The 24802-nt window shown below is 45.8% G+C and overlaps 1 protein-coding gene across 2 annotated transcripts in view; it reads right to left on the reverse strand.

The window, feature by feature from the left end:
• Nucleotides 1-24802, reverse strand: part of LOC134206268 (probable serine/threonine-protein kinase DDB_G0276461) — a 61409-nt gene that overhangs the window by 382 nt on the left and 36225 nt on the right. For both annotated transcript variants that reach the window (XM_062681962.1, XM_062681963.1), the window contains exons 3-5: nucleotides 16026-16206; nucleotides 14241-15958; nucleotides 1-1092 (exon numbers count right to left, since the gene is read on the reverse strand). The exon at nucleotides 1-1092 is cut by the window's left edge and continues 382 nt beyond it. In XM_062681962.1, coding sequence (XP_062537946.1) covers nucleotides 155-1092; nucleotides 14241-15958; nucleotides 16026-16206 — 2837 coding nt within the window. In that variant the 3' untranslated portion in view covers nucleotides 1-154. The remainder of the gene's footprint in view (nucleotides 1093-14240; nucleotides 15959-16025; nucleotides 16207-24802) is intronic.

The raw sequence follows: 24802 nt of genomic DNA on the forward strand, positions 1-24802 counted from the left end.
CAAACCGAAATGGGAAGTTTCTTACTATGATAAAACACGAATTCTAACTTAAAAGAGCACTACCACTATATCTAAATACTTTCGAAACAAAAAAAAATCACGTAACGGCGGTCGTGCGTACGTAGAACAAATCCAGCCAGTACAGTGTCCCCCCTCACTCGCTATCCGAGTCATCACAGAAGTTCTTGCGGTAGCTTTTCCGAACCCGGGCCACCTTTTGCTGGAACAGTTTGGTGCCCAAATCGGTAATTCCGTTGTTGCCGTTGTTGGCCGCTTGGCTGCCACCACTGGTACTGCTGGTGCCGGGTAGGTAATTACCATTACTGCTACCGCTTTCGCCGCCGGGGGTTCCCCCGGGAAGTGATTTCGCCGCCGACGGAAGCCCTCCGTTGGTCGACACGGAACTGCACGGTCCGGTGGCGATTCCACTGTCCGGCGTTTGATTCAGCAGTTCGCGGTTGTAGTCCGGGAATTTTCGAACGCTGCCGGAACCCGATGCTGCTGGCTGGTCCTGATTGAGATTACTAGAACCGGCCATCAGCTTTTTCTTGTTGATGAAATAGTCCATGAAGCTGTCGTTACTCGAAGAACAGTCATAATCGTAACTGCTGGACAGGCGCGAGTTGGACCGACTAGAGTACGTATGATCGTAGCCTTGGTTGTACGACGAAGAGGACTCGTTGTGGTCCTGTGTAGTAGGGGTGGAGCTTTGCGCATGGTGGGCCCGCTTCTGGCCGGCTCCATTGGAGCCATTCTGGATTGTTGCTGTGTCGGTGCTTACGTTTCTATTGATTAGGATAGTACTTGATCTACTGCTATTGTTATTACTAGTGCGGTTAGTATTATTGTTGTTGCTATTATTATTGTGGTTCACGTAACTGGTGTTGTTGTTGCTGTGGTCTAGGATGTTGTTATCGTTGTGATCTACGGCGAGGATCGCAGTCGAGTTCGATGGGACTTCGAAGTGGTTGATTGGAGATGTAATCACTCGAAGCATGTTGTCCGGTGAGGTGGGATGTTCCGGGATCGATGGGTCATCGTCGGAATCGTCATCGTCGTCGTTCGTGGCCGACGCCAGGTGAAACAGCAAGTCTAGAAATGAGAAATATAAAAAAGGAAATTTTTACTAACTAATCAATGTAAACGAGGATTGTATGACAAAATGCAAAATTCTTCTTTTTTTTTTCATGAGTCCGAGTTCTGCCCCGGTCGAGTATAGACGCTTACTGGCAATTAATTAAACCAACTACCGCGATCGCGAAAGTATCATATTACCCCCGACCGAGACCGTGAAAGTGTCGAATCACCAATTACTAGTGCCGTCGACCGAAGCGTAAACAACATACATATGAACTTGAATAAACCCTGCGCCACCGGCGACACCAACTCGCCGGATGAGTGCATCCAAACCCAAACCCATCCATCCAAACCCCAGAGAAATGATAATGGTGATGGAAAGGATGAAAGAGGATAAAAATTTCCACGGAGTGTCCCCGATACTTGTGGAAAAAACAATCCAAAGTTACTGTGGAAGCGGAACCAGCGCAAAGAAAACGAAAGATGGAAAAATTCTAGTGACGGTGAGGAACGAACACCAGGCAAAAAACCTGGCTAAAATTGAAAAATTGTGTGACGAAATTACCGTCAAAGTGTACGAGCACAAAACTTTAAATTCGAGCAAAGTAGTGATAGTCTGCCGAGACTTGAAGGAAGTGAGTGACGACGAGCTTCTGGAAAACCTATCGTCCCGGAAGTTACGGAAGTCAAACAGTTGATGAAAATGCGCGACAATGTTAAAACTCCGATGGGAGTTTTCGTACTTACGCTTAAAGGAAAAACACCCCCCAAAGAAGTTGAAATTGGATACACTGTGCTGGAAACAAGACCATGGTATCCAAATCCGATGCGTTGCTTTAAGTGCCCAAAGTTTGGCCAGAAATAATAAAAATCAAAGTGGATAAAAACTTGTCTTTCTGGGAAGCCAGAAAAATGATAGAAGATCAAAGCTCGAACGTGCTCGAACACTTACGCCGACCAAGTGAAACAACTAAACGAAGAAAAGAAATCCCTTGAAGAAAAGATTCAGAGCTGACATCAAAAATCAGTTCGAAGTGAAGTTGAAGGAATACAAAGAAGAAATCAAAAAAGTCACAAATGAAAACGAGAAAAAGATGGAATCCATGGAGGAAAAATACAAAGCACTGAACCACAAATTCGAACATCTGGTATCAGTCTACAAAGAGGAGAAAACAAGAAGAAAAGCAGCCGAGAACGAACTTGAAAGTCTGAAAAAAGACAACAGTAAACTACAAGCAACATTAAATTTGTATGCACCCTCCCAAGCACACAAGAAGTCAAGAGAAGCAGCCAAGTTCACCTCCAAGGAAAAAAGGAAACAAAATGAAAGCAGTTACCGAAGAAGTAGGATATATTTCCACAGACCCAGAAAATAACTCAGATGACGGAAACGAGAAAAAGAAATCCTAGAAAATAATAGCAAAACCAAAAAGCATTACAAAATAGCACAAACAACACAAGACCACTCAAGTACAATCAGCAGTGAACACCATATAATTTCATGGAATGTAAGAGGCTTAAGAGGAAGAAGGCCTGACCCCAACATCCTTGCAAGCACTTACAATACAATAGCTATTTGCCTTCAAGAAACTATGTGCCAAAATGACAACCAATCAGAAATCAGAGAATATTCAACATACCATCGTCCAAGAACAAATGGAGCAAGAGCAGCAGGCGGTGTAATAATCGCAGTAAAAAACGACATCGATAGTCAAATCATAGATATTGATACAGATCTAGAAGCAATTGCAGTTAACATCGGAGCACTACTGAACGCAAACTTACTAAACGTATACCTCCCCCCGGGGGAACAGATCACAAAAGAGGATATTATGGCTTTAATAGAACAAATTCCTGAACCTTCCATCCTGGTAGGCGACATAAATGCCCATCATCCCTTATGGGGATCGGAAAATATCAACACTAGAGGTACAACAATAGAATCAATAATAAACGAAAATAACCTGGTAGTTCTGAACAACGGTGAGAAAACCTACATAAGCAGCGGCACAGGAATCGGATCTTGCATCGACATTTGCCTCTGCTCTAATCAACTAGCGGGAATATTGGAATTTACCGTCTGTGAGGATTCACACGGAAGTGATCATATTCCACTAATTATGTCGACACCGTCAAAATCGCCAGCAAGTGATCGTATTCCAAGATGGAAAATAGAAGATGCGGATTGGGAAAAAATCCAAAATAACATTAACATTGAGACGAAAAATGATGTCATTGATCAAGTAGAAGAAATAAACGTGTGCCATGGTGGAGCAAAGAAGTAGCCACAGCTGTAAAAACTAGAAGAAAAGCTCTACGTAAACTTAAAAATAACAAGAACAAACCTCCAAGCCCGCAACTAATATACGAATATCAAGACGCCAATGGCAGAGCACAAAAAATCATCACAGAAGCAAAAACTAGCTCTTGGAAAGAATTCGTCAGCAAATTCAACGTTCATACTCCGGCCAAAGAGATGTGGGGCAATTTTAGGAAAATTCAGGAAAAATACCAACCATCAGCTATCAGAGAAATCAACTTTAACGGCCAACGCATGAACACAAACATTGAAATAGCAAACAGCCTAGCCGACCACTTTGGAAAAATATCAAGCGATAAAGAGTACAATCAAAACTTTATACCATTGAAGAACAGGATCGAGCAAACACCTCTCGAAATAAGAAATGAGGATACAGCAGAGTACAACGCACCATTCTCCAAAAACGAACTAGCAGAGGCAATGGAAGGATTAAAAGGATCATCTCCTGGTCCAGACAACATACACTATGCCATGATCACCCATTTGCCAGTAGAATATAAGAACCTCTTGCTGAAAACATACAACTGGTTGTGGAATGAATCCATGTACCCAGTTAGTTGGACCAAATCATTCGTAGTACCTATTTACAAAGGAAAAGGGGAAAGAAACAACCCTGGAAACTATAGACCTATTTACCTAAACAGTTGTCTTGGAAAGATCATGGAAAGAATGATCAACAATAGGCTAATGTTCATCTTAGAAGAAAAAAATCTAATCAATCAACACCAGTATGCCTTTAGGAAAGGTAGATCTACTACCGATTATCTGGGCCATTTTGACAACATCGTGAGAGAAGCAATGCATAAAAAGCGGCTAACACAAGCAGTTTTTCTGGATATTAAAAAAGCCTACGACACAACCTAGCGCAGATTAGTTCTGAATAGAATAAGCAAATGAAAATAGGAGGAAACCTCATCAAATATCTTCAACAAATGCTGATGAAAAGGAGCTTTAAAGTTAAGGTAAACGGCACATACTCCCGCGACACGCTAATGGAAAATGGTTTGTGTCAAGGATCAGTTATAAGCGTGACCCTGTTCTTGATAGCCATAGACGCCATATGCTCAGACCTACCACCAAACGTCCAAGTCTTACTTTATGCAGATGACGTAGCTTTGATCTCCAGCGACAGTAACCAGAAGAAAATAGCTAAAAACCTGCAACTTGCTTTGAAAAAAATTGAAGCTTGGGAAACCCACACTAGATTCAAGATCTCAGCCGAAAAATGTGCAACCGTAGTATTCAAAAAAGCGAGATCAAAAAAACAAGCCAACGTAAACCTTCAAATTAACAACGACATAATACCGTACAAGCTCAGTCATAAATGTCTTGGAGTAACACTAGACCAACACCTAACATTCAAAATACAAAAGAATACAGTTTTTACGTTGCACAACCACCAAACAATGAGGTACAGACCGGCAAACTTTATCAAAAATATACAAATCAGCTGTATTAGAGAAAATGCTGTACGGCGCGCCAATCATCTCCTCCCCTGTGAATCTACAATGAAGCAGCTAGAGAGCATACATAACCAAGGACTGCGAATAATAACAGGAGCTTTTCAAACCAGCCCAATAGACACGGCCTACAAGCCGAATCGGGTATACCAAGTCTTAGAAGTTTCTTCAGTGAAAGACTCGCTATCTTCGCAACAAAGCAAACAAACAATGAACAGGCTTTAACAAATAGTGCAACAGACGAAGAGAATAACAACAGCTCAGGAGAATTGTGGGCCCAAGGCCGAGCATCAGAGCCAAACAATATCAGAACAAGAAGCAAGAATATAATCGAAAATATTGGAATTCTTCTACCACCAAGCAAATCCCTAAATTCAAATAGACAAAATAATGATGTCCGCTAGTAGAAACGGGAAAAACCCAAATGAACTTAAAAAACTGTTTGCTGAAAGAATCCACACCAAATATAAGTTCTGCAAGCTGATATACACGGACGGATCAAAAAACGACTCTAAAACGGGATACAGCATAGTAACCGACGAAGGAATCATACGCAAGCGAACCCATGGTCTACTCAGTATTTATAGTGTGGAGAGCCTTGCAATAATAGAGGCCCTAAACTGGATTTCAAACCAGGAAAGTGTAGGCGTATATATTATTTGCACCGATTCTTTAAGTGTTGTCACATCACTAGAAAAGAAGAAAATCAGAACCAGCTTGAAAGACGAGATAGTTCATCTGTACACCAACATAGGGAAGAAAGGTACATCGGTAACATTCATGTGGGTCCCTAGTCACATAGGCATCCCAGGAAATGAGAAAGCGGACAAAGAAGCAAAGAGTGCGCTAGAGATGAGCACAATTACGCGGAAAACAGTTGATCACCCCGAAATAAAAACCATCATTAAAAATAGTATGACTAAAAATGGGAATCCGAATGGAATTCAACACCCCACAACAAACTTAGAGAGATAAAAACACTACCAAACCATTCAAAGAGGCGCTAACAGGAAATCGCAAAGAAGATGTCATACTCAGCAGACTACGAATAGGCCACACCCGGCTAACACATGCATACTTACTGGAAAAGGAAGACCCACCAAAGTGCGTAAAATGTAACCACCCACTCACCATTAAACACATTATCGTTCAGTGCCCTGGATACGACGACGCAAGAAAGAAAATCGGACTCCAACCAAACATGAGGGAAGCTTTAGCCGACGACAACAGTCAAGCAAAAAGAGTACTGGAGTTCCTTAAAGAAATATCGCTGATCGACTCGATTTGACCCCAAAGTGAAACCTTGAAGAAGAAGATGGAAACACCTTGATGAAGATGAAATCGCTGCAATAACTCTCAAGGAGAAAACGAACGATGTCATACAACGTAGTAATTTAAGCAGTGTCAATAAACTCTCTAAGAGTCTATAATAAAAAAAATAATAATTCTTTTTCGCGGAGTCCCACATGGCGGGAACCCATTTCCCGGAATGGTGTATTTCGCGGAAATTACCCATTTGACGAAATGATATTTCCCGGAATAATCCATTTCGCAGAAAAATAAATACACTATTATTTTGAATATTTAATCAAATACCTCATTATATTTTTTAGGCATATTTCAGGAAAAAAAAAGGTTATCATTAGCGGGGGAAGCCCATATGGCCTAATGCCATTTAGCATAAAACCGTTTAACATCCGTTTGGCATAATGTCATTTAGCATAACAACTTGAACGTCTAAAGGCCATTTGGCATGAAGACCATTCGGCATAATGTGTACCTCGAGGCATTTTGGCATAACGACCATTTGGCATAATTGTTGAAAAGATTAATCAAATACAGTGGGCCGTTTGGCATAACGACCATTTGGTATAAGGCCACAAAAACGTTAATCTTATGCATATATGATTTCCATCTTTAGAAGTATGTATTGGCCCGGAATAAGACAAAGAGTACACGTATAAAAATAAATAAGCTAGTTAGATTCGTTCTGAAGCTTTTCCAAATTTTAATTGCTGCAGGGATTATGTATTAATAAATTTCGCTTAGCTTGCTTTTTGCTTTTTCAGCATTGCAATGATTTTCTGAAAAATAAACTATTGAATGTCGCAACGGAACCACCGGGAAGACAAACCAACGAAACCACCGAGAACGAACAAAAGAAACGCGGAAACTTTTTGAAAGGAAAAATGTGAACACGTCTTTGCGAATGAGAAGTTTATTTGTAACAGAGAAAAAAATAATTGGTACAGTGTTGTCAGTTTGATTACAGATTGTCTTTTTTTTTTCATTTAAGCTGGGTTAAGCTGGGTTTACATATTTGAGGTGCTCATCCATTTCCGACACTCCTCCTGGATGAGCGCAATTTCAAGTTCTTAGTGTAATCCTACTTTCTTCAAAAAAATATTCAGCTTGGCAGGTCCAACAGGTTTTATAAGAAGGTCAGCCGCCATTTCATCACTGGGACGGTACACTAAATCAACAGTGATGAAATTGCGGCTGGGACGGTACACTAAACCCTCCCCAAGTTGTGCTCGAATAGTGTTGTAGTTTTCACTTCGGGCTCTTGCAGCTCCTCCAGCAATCGTCGAAGCCACATTGCTTCTTAGCAGACTAAGCTTAGTGAGTTGTATTCGGCTTCTAAGGATGAAAAGGCCTGTCCTTTGCTGGTCCAACTAACTGGTCCACCGCCATAGAAAAATATGAATCCAGTAGTCGAGCGCGGATATCCTATCATCAGCCCAATCCGCGTCGGAGTACCCCACCAGGGTTCAATCGGTTTTAGGTGCGCAATCTAGCCTGAAAACCTTGCTCCCATTTAGATACTTTAGTACCCGTTTCATTGCGTTCTAGTCGCTTCTTGTTGCCTGACTAAGTTTCCGTCCTAACAGTCCAACTCAGCATCAAATCGGGCCTGGCGTTAACCGCCAGATACAGCAGTGCACCAATCAAACTTCTGTACAATGTCGTATTTACAAAGGGCTTACTATTCTCGTCCGCAGAAAACTCCATGGGAGTTTTCACAGCACAGGAGTTCTCCATCTTGCATCTCCGAATCACACACTCTATGTAGGGAGCCAGACTTAGCGATTAACAGCCATTCTCTCTTTTGATGTAAAATCCTAGAAAATGACGAATCAGGCCTAGAGTAGTCACCTCGAATTTGCCTTGGAAACACTTATACACTTCTTCAATTTCAGATTCGTCGACACCATCGTCACCAACCCATAATCCCAAGCGACCCGTGCCGAGGGGATGCATGGCCAGGGGAGGTGAAATAATGAGCAAGGCCTTTAACGGAGCCTGTGGGGTACCTAGGCACCCTCCATAGTAATTATCCGCGTCATGCTGGGATCTGGCTTGGTGGACTTTTTTTCCCGAGCAACTCGTGGGATCAAAATGGAAAACCAAGTCAATTCTTCTTCAATTAGTGATAGTAGTGTAGGCGACAACCCCTCCGCAAGAGGTGGGTTGTTCAGGTCTCCGCCTAGGCCAGAGGCAATAGTCGGTAGCTCGGTGCGCAGCGCCAGCGTGGGTCACTTAACCTTCTCCTCGGCTACGCCGGCAGAGGTTATAGACGGCCCATGGCATATGAGGGCGATGAACCGCAAACGCGATGGGATTTCGGCCTTCGAGGTGGCGACAGAACAGCTGGACGCCATCATCAACTTTGCGTCATCGAAGCATAATATTCGAAAGTCGATGTTGGACGCCAAGCTGGAGAAGGCGGTCGGGTCGGCCAAGTGCAAACCCGTGAAATCTGTGGAGTCGAGATCTACCCAGACTGAGGCCCAAGGATTCGCGGACTCGGGCAAGGTCGAATCGAGTGACGGCGTGCCAGCGAAGACTATGGTGCCAAAGTCTACACAGACTGAGGCTCAAGTATTCGCGGGCACGTCGGGGGTGACTGCTCCAACGGAGCAGACACAAAAACGGGGGAGACAGTCTCCAGGGGATGAGCTCCCTGGGGGCCGCTCCAAAACGCGGAGGGTTACTACCCCGAACAAGGGTAGTGGGCTGGGAAGCTGAACCCCGGGCAGGTACCTCCAAAACCGGGGAAGGAAGGACCTGGAAATGTCCGTCCACCCAGGAAAGACGGTGGTACGGGGTTTTGGCAGGCTGAGAGCTCTCAGCCGCCCCAGACCAGGGAAGTAGAGGGGGATGACGCCTCCTGGACCCTGGTCAAGAACAAGAGGAAACCGAAGACGTCAAGGGCCGGAAAGAAGGCCCAGGCGAATAAGGGTAGCAAGAAGTCTAGGGTAGGCGCCAAACGGCCAAGGGGGCGATGTCCTAGTCATCAAGACGGACGAGGCTAGGTACTCGGACGTCTTGAGGGCGATGAGGAGTGACGTCAAGCTCGGTGAACTCGGCGCCGACGTACGTCGAGTAAGACGTTCCCGGCCGGGCGAGATGATTCTCGAGCTGAAGCGGGGCGTCTCGCAAAAGAGCGCAGCCTACAAGTGATTGGCGGAGGAAGTCCTAGGCGAGACGGTCAAGGTGAGGGCACTCACGACGGAGGTGAATCTAAGGGTTAAAGACCTGGACGAGATCACCGAAGTCGAAGAGCTCGTCACGGCACTGCGGCGACAGTGTGAAGTGGAGACACCCACCGAAGCGATTCGGCTACGGAAAGGTCCGGCAAGGACACATTGGTTCGGCTATCTGCAGCGGACGCCTCCAAGGTAGTCAAGTTAGGGAGCGACAAGGTGGGATGGTCGGTGTGCCCTGCGGGCATATACGAGCGACCCAAAGTTTGCTTCAAGTGCCTGGAACCGGGGCACAAGCAATGGGACTGCAAAGGCCCTGACAGAAGCAAGCTCTGCCGATGCTGCGGATTGGAGGGACATAAGGCACAATGCTGCACGAACCCTCCCAATTGTTTGATTTGTTCCAGTAAAGCTGCGAACAGCAAGCACCCCATGGGGGGTTGGAAGTGTCCGGCGTTTAAGCGTGCTGCAAAATCACAGTGCATTTAACGCAGCTAAACCTGAACCACTGTGATGCAGCCCAGCAACTGCTGTGTCAGACAGTTGCTGAATGGGGGACGGATATCGCCATCATAGCAGATCCTTACCGGGTACCCACCAGGAAAGGTAATTGGATCACCGATGGGTCTAAAATGGCGGCGATATGGACAACGGGGAAATACTCAGTCCAAGAGTTGGTATCTTCGACACACGAGGGCTTCGTCATTGCCAAAGTCAACGGGGTCTTTTTCTGCAGCTGCTATGCGCCTCCTCGATGGTCGATCGAGCAGTTCGGTCGTATGCTAGATTGTTTTCGACTAACTTGATGGGGCGTGGGCCGGTGGGCCGTGGAATGGGGAAGCCGATCCACGAATCAACGGGGTAGATCCTGCTGGAATCACTGGCCATGTTGGATGTGGACTTGGCTAATGTCGGTCAAGGATGTTATCGATCATTTAGTAATCTGCGTTCGATCATTTAGTAGTTTGTCAATAGCTCATTCCAGAGGCTAAATTTCAAAATGTGTTGTATGGTGGACTTTTAGTGCGAAGGTTTTTCTACAACTCTCCTGAACAGGTCGATGTTCGAATTCCACTGCTAACGGAGTTACGGTGCTAGTTGCTATACTTATACTAAATGATAACAAAATATGCAATCATTTAGTCTAAGTTACTGCTACTAGCGCTATAGCTCCGTTATTAATGAAATTCAAACAACGAACTGTTTGGCAGAGTTGTAGATAAACCTTCGCACTAGAAGTCCACCATACAAAACATTTTGAAATTTAGCCTCTGGAATGAGTTATTGAAAAACTACTAAATGATCGAAGGCAGATTCCTAAATGATCGATAACATCCTTGATGTCGGTACCAAAAGTACCTACAGCTGTAACGGGGCCGAGTCGATTATCGACGTTACGTTCTGGAGTCCTGGCCAAACGAGTAGTTCGAACTGGAGGGTAGATAATGGCGACACTCACAGCGACCACCTGGCGGTTCGCTACAGTATCGACTATACGACCAGCATTCAGCGGACGGAAGAAGGGGCGAGGCCTAGCCCTCGTATGTGGAAGACATCATACTTTGACGACGAGGTGTTTAAGAAAGCGCTCCGCCGCGAGCACAATACTCTCGGTCTGCGCGGCGAGCTGCTGGTAACAGTACTCTCGCGTGCATGCGATGCCACCATGCCTAGGAAAGTCTACCCTAGGAATGGAAGTCCACCGGCTTACTGGTGGACTCAAGCAATTGCGAACCTGTGCCTGCCTACGGGCATGGAGGCGGATGCAGCGAGCGCGCACAGAAGAGGAGCGTGTTGAACGACGGGTGGCGTTCGGGGCTGCTAGAGCCGCCCTGAAGACTGAGATTAGATCAAGAAAAAAAGCCTGCTTCGAGGGCCTATGTCAAAGTGCCAACGCGAATCCATGGGGTGACGCCTATAGGGTCGTAATGGCCTCTACAGATCAGTCTCCAGAGATGCTGGAGAGGATCATCGCGGAGCTCTTCCCACGTCATGAGCCAAGTCCCTGGCCTCACTTTGTGGAGCTGCCAGAGGCCAGGGTGGCCGACGAAGGAAGAGTAACTGTGGCGGAACTTGCGGGGATTGAACAGTCCCTTAGTAGGGGTAAGGCGCCAAGAACGGATGGTATTCCGAACCTGGCCATCAAAGCGGCCATTGCTGAGGCTCCCGAGATGTTCAGATCTGTCATGCAGAGATGCCTGGACGAGGGAGTCTTCCCTAAAGCATGGAAAAGGCAGATATTGGTCCTATTGCCAAAGGCGGGAAAACCACCGGGGGATCCGTCGCTTGATACTGCGGGGAAAGTGCTCGAGAAAATCATCCTCAACAGGTTGTTGATACGCACGGAGGGTGCGGATGGTCTATCGAGTAACCAGTTTGACTTCCGAAAGGGTAAGTCTACCGTAGACGCTATCTTGTCGGTTACCTTATCTGCGGAGATAGCTATCCAGCGTAAGAGGAGGGGAGTTCGCTATTGTGCAGTAGTGACTCTCGACGTGAGAAATGCATTCACTAGTGCCAGTTGGACAGCTATTGCAGATGCGCTCCTGCGTCATGGAATTCCCGAGTACCTGTACAAGATTCTCGGAAGCTACTTCCAGAATCGAGTACTAATATACGACACGGAGGCGGGACGGAAGTGCGTTGACATAGCCTCAGGGATTCCGCAAGGTTCCATACTGGGTCCGGTGTTATGGAACGTCATGTACGACGGTGTCTTGAGGTTGAAGTTCCCGGTGGGCGTGGTAATTGTCGGCTTGGCTGACGATATTACGCTGGAGGTCTACGGCGAATCGATCGAAGAGATGGAGTTGACTGCAGCCCACTCGATCGCAATTGTGGAGGAGTGGATGAGTTCCAGGAAGTTAAAACTTACTCACCACAAGACTGAGGTGGTTGTTGTTAACAACCGAAAGTCGGAGCAACAAGCGGTGGTAAGGGCAACTGCGCGGTCACCTCTGAACGCTCCATTAAACTCTTGGGGGTAATGATCGACGATAAGCTCACCTTTGGTAGCCACGTCAATTACGCCTGCAAGCGTGCCTCCACAGCTATAGTGGCATTGTCCCGGATGATGTCCAATAGCTCTGCGGTTTATGCCAGCAAGCGCAAGCTTCTGGATAGTGTCGCTTTGCCCATACTGAGGTATGGGGGGCCAGCTTGGGGCACGGCCCTGCGTATTAACTGCTACAGAACGAAGTTAGAAAGTACGTATAGGCTTATGTGCCTAAGAGTTGCGAGCGCGTACCGTACCGTGTCGCACGATGCACTTTGCGTCATCACCGGTATGATGCCTATTGACATCGTTATCGGTGAACACATAGAGTGCTTCGAAATGCACGGCACGAGAGGCATCCGTAGGACTGTCAGGTTGGCCTCAATGGTCAAATAGCAGCGTGCGTGGGCAGTTCCAGCGTGGGCAGCGTGCGTGGGCAGGGTAGATGGACACATAGGTTGATACCGGAGATAGTTACGTGGGTCAAGAGGCGCCATGGGGAAATCACTTTCCACCTGACCCAGGTCCTTACAGGCCATGGTTGCTTCAGACAGTACCTACCAGACAGGCCTCGCCCGAGTGTCCGGTGTGCGCAGGTTTAGAGGAAACGTATTGTTCGTGTGCCCGCGTTTTCGCACATTGCGTGACCACATGCTTGCCACATGTGGTCTGGACACTACCCCGGACAACCTAGTCCGGATGATGTGTAAATTTGAAGTTGGCTGGATGCCGTTTTACCGGCTATCGTCCAAATCGTCTCGGAGCTACACAAAAGGTGGCGCGTGGACTCGAGGAATGGCTAGTTCAGGCCCAAATAAGAGGTGGTCCAAGGGTTCGGAGTCGACTTCGCGGCGTCGGTCAACCGGGCGGGTTCCGAGCCCGAGGACGGAAAGGGGTCCTCGTCAAGGCTGGGGCAGGCATAGGCACCGCGTCGGCAAGTCCCTCTGTGTGCTGGCGAATAGGCCCTATCGCAGAGAGGTCAATTTGGGGTGCACGCGGCATCATCATTCTTGATACCAGTCGTGCAGAGGGAAGCAGGCGCAAAGTCTACCCTTCCCACCTTCCGAGGACATAGGGCATGGTAAGGCCACCTGGAAAGCCGGCAATGCGCTGGCACGATACCATGGTGTTCTTCTAAAAAAGCGAGTCACGATGTTCGATGCTGCAAGGACACGCAGCTAACCTCGAGGGTGCGTTGTGCACTATCCCCCCTTCGAAGCATTAATTTCCGGTTGTACTGAAAGGACGATGGGCTTGGCGGCAATGGAAACGGTTTAGCGGTTCGGGGATGTAATCCTGCCTCCCTCGTTTGCTGTTGGAGGTGGTCCCTAACCCCGCACTTCCTGGACAACCCAGGATGTCTGTTGAGCAGATTCCCCCTCCATTGCTTTGGAAGAAAAAAAAACACACACACATACACACACACACACACATACATACGAACATACAGACATCACCTCAGTTCGTCGAACTGAGTCGATTGGTGTATAACACTATGGTCTCCGGGGCTCCTATCAACAGTTTGATTTGGAGTGACCATATAGCTTTTCGGTACAACTTTGTTGTACGAGAAAGGCAAAAACATGTCTGGCAACAATAATATGATGCATATTAAATGGTAATTTTCAAGAACTTCCTCTGAAAATTCCAAAAAATTCTTATCACTTTGTTAAGATTGATATATGAAAAGTTGGTTACAATTTTTTCATTTTTTGTGCATACACGCACGGATGGATAGAAATGTGCTCAGTTTGTCGAGCTGAGTCGATTGGTATGAAACACTATGGATGGGTCTACGAGCCTTCTATCAAAAGTTCGCTTTCGGAGTGACATGATAGCCTTCCGGTTCAACTTTGTTAATATGAGAAAGGCAAAACGTTAAAAACACGCAGAATACTCACTTCTTCCATTTCCAGTCAGTCCTGTACTCGTGCTGGGTGTATCCATCCCGGAATAGGTACCGCTATTGCTTGCATTAATGGCCGCACTTCGCCCGGCATTGCACAACCCACTCGGACCAGCTCCGTTATTATACGCACTTCCACTGGTACCCACTGTACTGTTACTACTCGCTCCCGGAAACCCGCGCGACGTTGACGGTAAACTACTCAACGCTTCAATGCTCAACTTAAGCTTCTTGGCCGCCGGATGCTGCTGCTCGCTGTCCTCCGCATCATCATCATCATCCGAGCTCGTTTCCTCTACGCGTGTGCTGGTGTTCGAAGTGGATGACGGCGTTCCTTTCGATTTCCGACGAAACGTCCGATACACCGCCAAGTTCAGATTTGTGGTCTGCAGTCTACGTTTCTTGGTTGATTTGGGAACCTCCGAATCGCTGGTCTGCTCGTGTGATACCGGGCGTTTATTATACTTGCTGGTACTGAGTCGACGATTCCGTTTGCCGATTCCTTTCCTTGTGGTGCGCAACGCTCCCAAGCCCGGTCGCTTGGGCTGATTCCGTAATCCGTACTTGGCCTTCGTAATCGTACGGCGATTTGGGGTCCGTGTGTTCGCCGTTTTCAACGCCAGTCGTTTCAATCGGTTGCGCTTTGTAGCAATCAGATATGCAATCCTGTTGCGATACTTTGTCCGTTGTGTTACGTCCCCTCTTCTGCTTGTGTGCTGACCCCGTAGTGGAATATAGTTCTGAACCGACTCGGTATCAGACGTCTGCGTTGTGTCGGGACGGGACGATTCGTTCTCATCCGAGCTGTGCTCCGAGGTTTGGTCCGATGTTTCGGTATTCCAACCCTCGATTTCTTGCTGAACTAAATAGTCAAAAAATGCCATCATCCTAGGATCTTCCATCGTCGATTGATGACTGTAGTCATGAGTCATATTCAGGGAAATGTACTCTTCGTTGGTAAACACCTCCCTCGGATTATCGGGACCAGTGGCTTCCTCGGTTAAATTTCCGCGCCACGCGTTCAACTCGAATGGAGTCCACAGCTTCACGATCTTCTCCACCCCGGACGATGCAATCAAGCACTTTTGTGGATTGTACCGCACTTGATTAACGATCGACCGATGTCCATAGAGAACCATCTGATTCTGATCAACCCACTGGTCGGTATCGGTCACATCACAATCTGTAACTCGCCAAACGTACAAATTGAAATCATCCGATCCGGACAGCACGTACTGATCGTTTTCTCCGGCGAAGCAACAACTCTTCATCGTGCAGGAATTATAATAGTCCTGATGGTAAAACTGACAAATCGGTTCCGCTGAACCCGTGGAATACAGAATGGGTGGTAGACGCCTTCTCAGTGCCAACACCTGCGTTCCCAAACTGTTGAACCGAACACTCATGCAGCTCTGGGCGGCATTCTCCCCACCGTACCGAATGGTGGGCAGCTTCGGAGATCGCAAATCCCACAGCGCTGCACCCTCTTTGGCGTTGGCCGTCACGATGAAACCCGCATCGAAGGGATGGTGCATCACGGCATGGTACGGCGAGCGGCAGCGCGAAACGCACATCACATCCGAACTGTCCCGCAGGTCGAAGATCAGTATCTTGCCGTCCTCGCCGGCCGTGGCAAAGATGTTATCATTAGAGGGATCGATTGATAGGCCGTACACCGGTTTGCTGTGAAGATATACGTCTACGGATTCGCGTCTGAAAATTGAGTTTATTTTTGTTAGCGGGGGGATACGTTGACCAATTGAAGACATGCAATACTAACGTCTGAGTGTCGTGAACGATCACAACGTCATCGTTGCCTCCGGAGAAGATCCGATTGTTGCGAGAATCGAGACCCAGACAGAATATGTTGCTCAAATGTTGCTTGTTCATTGAAGTTGGAAATTCCTTCTCCAGGATGGCTTTGTCCACGTGCCATAGCAGCACCCGTCGGTCGTCCCCACCTGGAATGGAAGAACAAAATGGGATTAGATGTTTTGTAGCTTTCATGATTTCAAGGTAGTATGCATGTTTTTCTTCCTTCCCGTTTTTTGTTTTGCTATTCTCGAAGAATACGGGATGAAAAGTACGGTTAGCAAAAATAAATAAAATTCCTACATCATGCTAAAGAGGCTTCGATGCTGGCACAATGCAATATTATGTGCTTGTTAGTTACGCAATACCCGCGGCCATAACTATCACAGTCAGCCTCCTCATTTGAATCACTAAATCTAGTTCTCAAAATTTTAAAATTATTAATCTCAAATGTGATACCTCTTTCGGTTCAGGTTAGCTGCGTTATCTGCACTGTGATTTTGCAGCACGCTCAAACGCCGGGCACTTCGAACCCCCATGGGGTGCTTGCTGTTCACAGCTTTGATAAAGCAAATCAAACAATTGGGAGGGTTCGTGCAGCATTGTGCCTTATGTCCCTCCAATCCGCAGCGTCGGCAGAGCTTGCTTCTGTCAGGGCCTTTGCAGTCCCATTGCTTGTGCCCCGGTTCCAGGCACTTGAAGCTAACTTCGAGTTTCTCGTATATGCCCACAGGGCACACCGACCATCCCACATTGACGCTCCTTAACTTGACTACCTTGGAGTCGTCCACTGCAGATAGCCGAACCAATGCTACCTGTGTCCCTGCCGAACCTTTCCGTTGTCGTTTCCATTGTCGCCGTAGTGCCGTGACGAGCTCTTCGACTTCGGTGATCTCGTCCAGGTCTTTAACCCTTAGATTCACCTCCGTCGTGAGTGCCGTCACCTTGACCGTCTCGCCTAGGACTTCCTCCGCCAACTTCTTGTTGGCGGCGCCCTTTTGCGAGACGCCCCGCTTCAGCTCGAGGATCATCTCGCCCGTCCGGGTACGTCTTATTCGACGTACGCCGGCGCCGAGTTCACCGAGCTTGACGTCACTCCTCATCGCCTTCAAGACGTCCGAATACTTAGCCTCGTACGTCCTGATGACTAGGGCATCGCCCCTTGAGCGATAGGCGCCTACCCTAGACTTATTGCTACCCTCATACGCCTGGGCCTTCTTTTCGGCCTGGGCCTTTCTTTTCTTCTTGACGCGTCTGCGGTTTCCTTTTGTTTTTGACCAGGGTTCAGGAGGCGTCTATTTCCCTGGTCTGGGGCGGCTGAGAGCTCTCAGCCTGCCGTAACCCCTTACCACCGTCTTTCCTGGGTGGCCGGACCTTTCTAGGTCCTTCCTCCCCCGGTTTTAGAGGTACCTGACAGGGGTTCAGCTTCCCAGCCCCACTACCCTTGTTCGGGGTAGTAACCCTCCAAGCTCATCCCCTGAAGACTGTCTCCCCCGTTTTTGTGTCTGCTGCGTTGGAGCAGTCACCCCCGACGTACCCGCGAATACTTGAGCCTCAGTCTGGGTAGACTTTGGCACCACCGTCTTCGCTGGTACGCCCTCGGTCGATTAGACCTTGCCCGAGCTCGCGAATCCTTGGGGCTCAGTCTGGGTAGACCTCGACTCCATGGATTTCACGGGTTCGCACATGGCCGTCCCGACTGCCCTCTCCTGCTTGGGGTCCGACTTTCTAAGTTTCAGTAGGCTCCCCTTGGAGGTCCTTACAGATATTATGCTTCGATGACGCAAAGTCGATTATGGCGTCCAGCCGTTCCGTCGCCACCTCGAAGGCCGAAATCCCATCGCGTTTGCGGTTCATTGCCTTCACAAGCCATGGGCCGTTCATAACCTCTAACGGCGTAGCCGGGGAGAAGGTTAAGTGGCCCACGCTGACGCTGCGCATCGAGTTGCCGACTATTGCCTCTGGCCTCCTAGGCGGAGATCTGAACAACCCCCCTCTTGCGAAGGGTTTGTCACCTACACTACTACCACTATTTGAAGAATTCACTTGGTTTTCCATTTTGATCCCACGAGTTGCTCGGGAAAAGAGGTCCACCACGCCAGAGCCCAGCATGACGCGGTAAGGGACAATTACTGTGCCCAGGAATCCCACAGGCTCCGTTAAAGGCCTAGCTTATTATTTCACCTCCCTGGCCATGCATCCCATCGGCACGAGTCGCTTAACCCGTTTCGGTCTGACCTAGAAATCAAAATTGAAATAACCCGTGTAGGCTCATTTTTCGTCCGATTGCCATGAAATTTTCAGGAAAGAAGCGTCATCATGTCTATTTTTTGGTACATGACTTGATTTGACCATGGTGCCAATCCGGCCGGATTTATTAAGGGGGGGTCCTGGGTCAGATGCAGTCAAAAACGGGTCATTTTTTTTAAAACCATTGATAAATGAACGAAAGTGACCAGAATGCTGATGCAAACGTGGTCAATCATCATTGACCAGCATCAGAAGTTAGTTTTAATACATTTGAATCACCAGGACATGGTTCCGGATGTTCCGGGAACCTGGTTCCCTGGGGTGGTGGACACTTTTCAAGTGAACACAACCCAGTCTTGCGACATATCAAACTTCATGGTTTTGGAAGAGAATCCTAATAGATGAGTTTTTGGGAGGTTTTGGACACATTGGCCACATCCGGAAATGTTCCCGGGATCCTGGTTCCCTCAAGGAAGTGGACAAATTTCGATTAGCACCGAAACCCATCTTGCGACATATCAAACTCCTTGATTTTGAAATACAAGCTCAATAGATGAGTTTTTGAGATGTATTGGACACAGTGGCCATGTTCGGAAGTGTTCCCGGGAGCCTGGTTCCCTCAGGGAAGTGGACAAATTTTGACTAGCACCGAAACCCATCTTGCGACATATCAAACTCCATGATTTTGAAAGACACGCACAACACATGATTTTTTTAGAGGTTTTGGACACATTGGCCTCGTCCGAAAACGTTCCCGGGAGCCTGGTTCCCTCAGGGAAGCGGACAAATTTTGATTAGCACCGAAACCCATTTTGCGACATATCAAACTCCATGATTTTGAAAGACAAGCTCAATAGATGAGTTTTTGAGAGGTTTTGGACACATTGGCCGCATCCGGAAGTGTTCCCGGGATCCTGGTTCCCTCAAGAAAGTGGACAAATCTCGATTAGCACCGAAACCCATCTTGCGACATATCAAACTCCATGATTTTGAAATACAAGCTCAATAGATGATTTTTTGAGAGATTTTGGACACGTTGATCACGTCCGAAAGTGTTCCCGGGAGCCTGGTTCCCTCAGGGAAGCGGACAAATTTTGATTAGCACCGAAACCCATTTTGCGACATATCAAACTCCATGATTTTGAAAGACAAGCTCAATAGATGAGTTTTTGAGAGGTTTTGGACACATTTACCACATCCGGAAGTGTTCCCGGGAGCCTGATTCCCTCAGGGGACCGGACAAATTTCGATTAGCACCGAAACCCATCTTGCGACATATCAAACTCCATGATTTTGAAAGAAACGCACAACACATGATTTTTTGAGATGTTTTGGACACATTGGCCTCGTCCGTAAGTGTTCCCGAGAGCCTGGTTCCCTCAGGGAAGCGGACAAATTTCGATTAGCACCGAAACCCATCTTGCGACATATCAAACTCCATGATTTTGAAAGACAAGCTCAATAGATGAGTTTTTGAGAGGTTTTGGACACAGTGGCCACGTTCGGAAGTGTTCCTGGGAGCCTGGTTCCCTCAGGGAAGTGGACAAATTTTGATTAGCACCGAAACCCATCTTACGACATATCAAACTCCTTGATTTTGAAAGACACGCACAACACATGATTTTTTGAGAGGTTTTGGGCACATTGGCCTCGTCCGTAAGTGTTCCCGGGAGCCTGGTTCCCTCAGGGAAGCGGACAAATTTTGATTAGCACCGAAACCCATCTTGCGACATATCAAACTCCATGATTTTGGAAGACAATTTCAAAAGATGAGTTCTTGAGAGGTTTTGGACACATTGGCCACATCCGGAAGTGTTCCCGGGAAATTGGTTCCCCCAAGAAAGTGGACAAATCTTGCCTAGCACCAAAACCTATCTTGCGATACATCAAACTCCATGATTTTGAAAAACAAGCACGATACATGATTTTTTGAGAGATTTTGGACACGTTGATCACGTCCGAAAGTGTTCCCGGGAGCCTGGTTCCCTCAGGGGACCGGACAAATTTCGATTAGCACCGAAACCCATTTTGGGGCATGTCCAACTCCATGATTTTGAAAGACAAGCACAATACATGAATTTTTGAGAGATTTTGGACGCACTGGTTCTCTCAGCGAAGCGGTCAAATTTCGATTGGCTCCAAAACCCATCTTACGACATATCAAACTTCATTATTTTGCTTGACTTTCAAAATCATGGAGTTTGTTACGTCACAAGAAGAGTTTCGGTACTCATCTAAATTTGTTCACTTCCTTGAGGAAACCAGGTTCCCAAGAACACTTCCGGTCGTGGCCAATGTGACTAAAATCTCAAAAAAAATTCAATTTGTCTTTCAAAATCATGGAGTTTGATATGTCGCAAGATGGGTTTCGGTGCTAATCGAAATTTGTCCGCTTCCTTGAGGGAACCAGGCTCTCGGGAACGCTTACGGACAAGGCCAATGTGTCTAAAACCTCTCAAAAACTCATCTATTGAGCTTGTCTTTCAAAATCATGGAGTTTGATATGTCGCAAGATGGGTTTCGGTGCTAATCGAAATTTGTCCACTTCCCTGAGGGAGCCAGGCTCCCGGGAACACTTCCGAACGTGGCCACTGTGTCCAAAACCTCTCAAAAACTCATCTATTGAGCTTGTCTTTCAAAATCATGGAGTTTGATATGTCGCAAGATGGGTTTCGGTGCTAATCGAAATTTGTCCACTTCCCTGAGGGAACCAGGATCCCGGGAACACTTCCGGATGTGGCCAATGTGTCCAAAACCTCCCAAAAACTCATCTATTAGGATTCTCTTCCAAAACCATGAAGTTTGATATGTCGCAAGACTGGGTTGTGTTTACTTGAAAAGTGTCCACCACCCCAGGGATACCCTAGGGAACCAGGTTCCCGGAACATCCGGAACCATGTCCTGGTGATTCAAAGGTATCAAAACTAATTTCTGATGCTGGTCAATGATGATTGACCACGTTTGCATCAGCATTCTGGTCACTTTCGTTCATTTATCAATGGTTTTAAAAAAATGACCCGTTTTTGACTGCATCTGACCCAGGACCCCCCTTAATAAATCCGGCCGGATTGGCACCATGGTCAAATCAAGTCATGTACCAAAAAAATAGACATGATGACGCTTCTTCCCTGAAAATTTCATGGCAATCGGACGAAAAATGAGCCTACACGGGTTATTTCAATTTTGATTTCTAGGTCAGACCGAAATGGGTTAACACCTTGGGATTAGGAGTTAGGGACGATGGTCGGAAAACGTCGTGCAAAACTTCAAAAAGAAAGTGAATGAATAGCCCCGTTATGGCTGTTCGACGCTGATTGATATCTGCTGATAAATTACCGAAAATGTTGTAACCGTTCGGTTCCAAATGTATCTTGCTGGCTCTACCGCAAGTCCAAATTCATGTCCCACCCTAATGAAATAAACTGACAGCATCATGACTCTCATTCTTTCCTTTCGTGACAACACTCATTAGGGTCTCGCCGACATTTCTCACCAACACGAACGTAGGTTCGTGGTTGCAAACAATCCCATTTGATTTTGCCGTGACAGCTGCTCGTGGTTGCAAACAAACCGAGTAAAAGTGTGGGTGAAACGTGCGTGTACGTACACGATCGCTGAAAGCCTAATTAGCAGTGGTGTGAATGCTCTGTCAAAACAATAGCATGTCAGAATGATGTCAAGCGCGACACATAGAGTACGCCAGTGAGGCGCACGGATGTACATGTGAGGTAAGGAGGAAAATGTTCAATGTAAAATCAATTTATATTATGATTTTTGCATTCCGTTCTTACAAATTAAAATCTTATAAATACTCGGCCATGGCTAAGAAAGCTCTTTTCTGTCTCAACCAGCGGACGAAATAGTAGTGCGCGTCGTGATTAGCGAAATTAATTAAAAAGTATTCAATTTAAATGTTAAAAGTGTTAACTGATTAATTTATGTGTTGTTTCTTTTTGTAGAAGTACAGTTAGTGTTCCTTAAAAGCTATTAGTACGGGCAGTAGTACGTACACACTTAACTTATTTCACCGTATTCGGTAAATTTTACCGAAATCTCAACAACAGAACTGTTCGGTAATTAATTTTACAGATTTTTTGTATTTTTTTCCATTGTTCAACTGTCAAAATCACCGAAAATCAGTTAAATTATTTACCGAACAGTTCTGCTGTTGAGATTTCGGTAAAATTTTACCGAATTCGGCGATTTATTTTAAGTGTGTAGAAGCAATATTCGTAAAGAATTAGAAGATATAGTACGGTTGGTATCCTTTGCAAAACAGTTGCATTATTATAGTCTATTTTGCCCATAATGTGCCCGATGTAAATGAAAACGGGTCGAAAAGATTAAGTGCTGTGATAAGAGAAATGTAAAATGCCAAGATTTATTGATATTGTGGAAGATGGTGTATAAGATGGCGTCACAGTAGGGTGCTAATCCATGTGGTTAGGTCCATAAAGGGCCTTTCTCTTTATTTCTTTTCTTCGGCACAAGTTCCGGCTAGCCGCTGGACCGACAAAACCTCGCTAGATGCGCACGTCTATCCGCAAAGTCATGGATGAGCAGAAAAGGAAGACATTCGAGAACACCCCCCCCCCCCCTTCGGGCAGCATACGTCGGAGAACGGTGAGTCAGCCATCTTGGAAAGCCTTTCTATGCGGGAAGCCGCCTGTCTCCGTGTCGAGTCGGGAAGCATCGATAACTGCCCCGAACTTCCGACGAAAGTATCACCAAGCCACTACGAACCACCCACCGACATCAGAATACGCCACCGGAATCAACAGCAACGCCACCTATCAACTGCAAGCCAAAACCACTACGGATCCGGATCCCAACGAAAACCATACGCAAGTACCTTATGTGACGTCAGAGTGTAGAAGAGGTGTCCAAAATGGACCCCAACAAACATTCACTAGTTGAACTAACATCAGTGTGATGATTTAATTCAGCGCTGTGTTGAATTATGTCTGTACTATTTCTTATCACAACATCTGTTCAAGCTTTGTTCACACAATTTTGGCGAAGTTATACAACTACAACATCTCATTTTGAAAAACAACTTTATTAACTGATTCGTTAAACCTTTAATATGCATTTTACTAAGCCTCAATTCAGCTACATGTGAATTCTTCGAAAATAATAACGCATAGAAGGTAACATCACATCATCAAGATCTCCAATGAGCGTATTCTGAAGCAATTGCTATTTTCATATAATCATTTTAAAATTTTCCTAAATCGGGTCTCGAACTGCTGTCATGTGATCATCCGCCGGTAACGTTGTCATCCGCGCCATCCTTGATTTGTTAGATATGGCTCACCCAATGCATAACATAAATAATCTTATTGCTGAATATGAATCATAATTGGACTCTTATTCAATAAGTCGATCTGTCAAACTACAGTTTGTAAATAACTGAACAAGATTTTTATTTCAACCATTGTTCAGCCAGTCATAACCTTCGCACACTAGGAAAAATACGTAAAAATAGTGTCGATAAACGATAAAATAAAATCCATTCCCAATGCTATTTATGAATTTATGAAAATAAAATCAAAGTATATTCGGCCTTCCTCAGAATCTCTTGATAAACGGTTGCGATATGATTGTCAAATGCTAAGATTATTCCAATAAAGATCAACATCCATGCGATAATATTGGGATTCCACAAAAGATATTTTAGTTACCAGATAAAGATTATCGCTGTCGTCGCTGTCCGGAACATCTTTTCATGGCGAGGATAGTGGATCTAAATGTCAATGATTGAAAAATACATACGATTTGACAGTTAGGTACCACACATGTTTTGGACAGCAGAACAAAGGGAACCGAAGCGACAATCTTTATCTGGTAACTAAAATATCTTTTAATTTCACACATCAAAGATTCAATAATTTTCCGACGTTATTCAACGGCGTTATATCCGGCTTTTAGTAAATTTATTTCCGCATGAATGCATGATTTTTTTATTGCTCCAGCAGTTTTGTTTGTTATAATCTCCGACAGCTTAATAAATCACGAATACAAAAAGCATGTCTTGAAAATAAATAATTATTTTATTTTCTTTTTATTGTCTTAATTGATTTATTTATGTCTATTTGTATTATTCAGTATCCATTTTTCCTATAAATCAAATTTTCCAGATCTCCAGATTTTCTCTCAAACTGAAAAAGCATGTTTTTTTTCCACTGTGCGATAGATCAGATAAATGGGAAATCCAATGGTTAAGAAGGACAAAGGTCAAGAAGGATGTCTAAATGCTTGCTTATTAACTTACTATTCAAACTCAATTCGACCACCCTTTCAGAGCATCTCATCATAGTCGAACATAGAACTTAAAAAATCATTAGTTCAGCACACTGTTAAACTTCCCCAATGTGCTGAAATGTGATAAAACGAAAACGTTAGTTTGACTTCAAATAAAGTTAGTAAACAAATAAATAGGTCATGTCGAATATTAGTTAGATTAAATGCTGAAATGAAATCCGTCTAGCGAAT

The sequence above is a fragment of the Armigeres subalbatus genome, chromosome 1 (assembly GCF_024139115.2).
Source record: "Armigeres subalbatus isolate Guangzhou_Male chromosome 1, GZ_Asu_2, whole genome shotgun sequence".
Lineage (NCBI taxonomy): Eukaryota > Metazoa > Arthropoda > Insecta > Diptera > Culicidae > Armigeres > Armigeres subalbatus.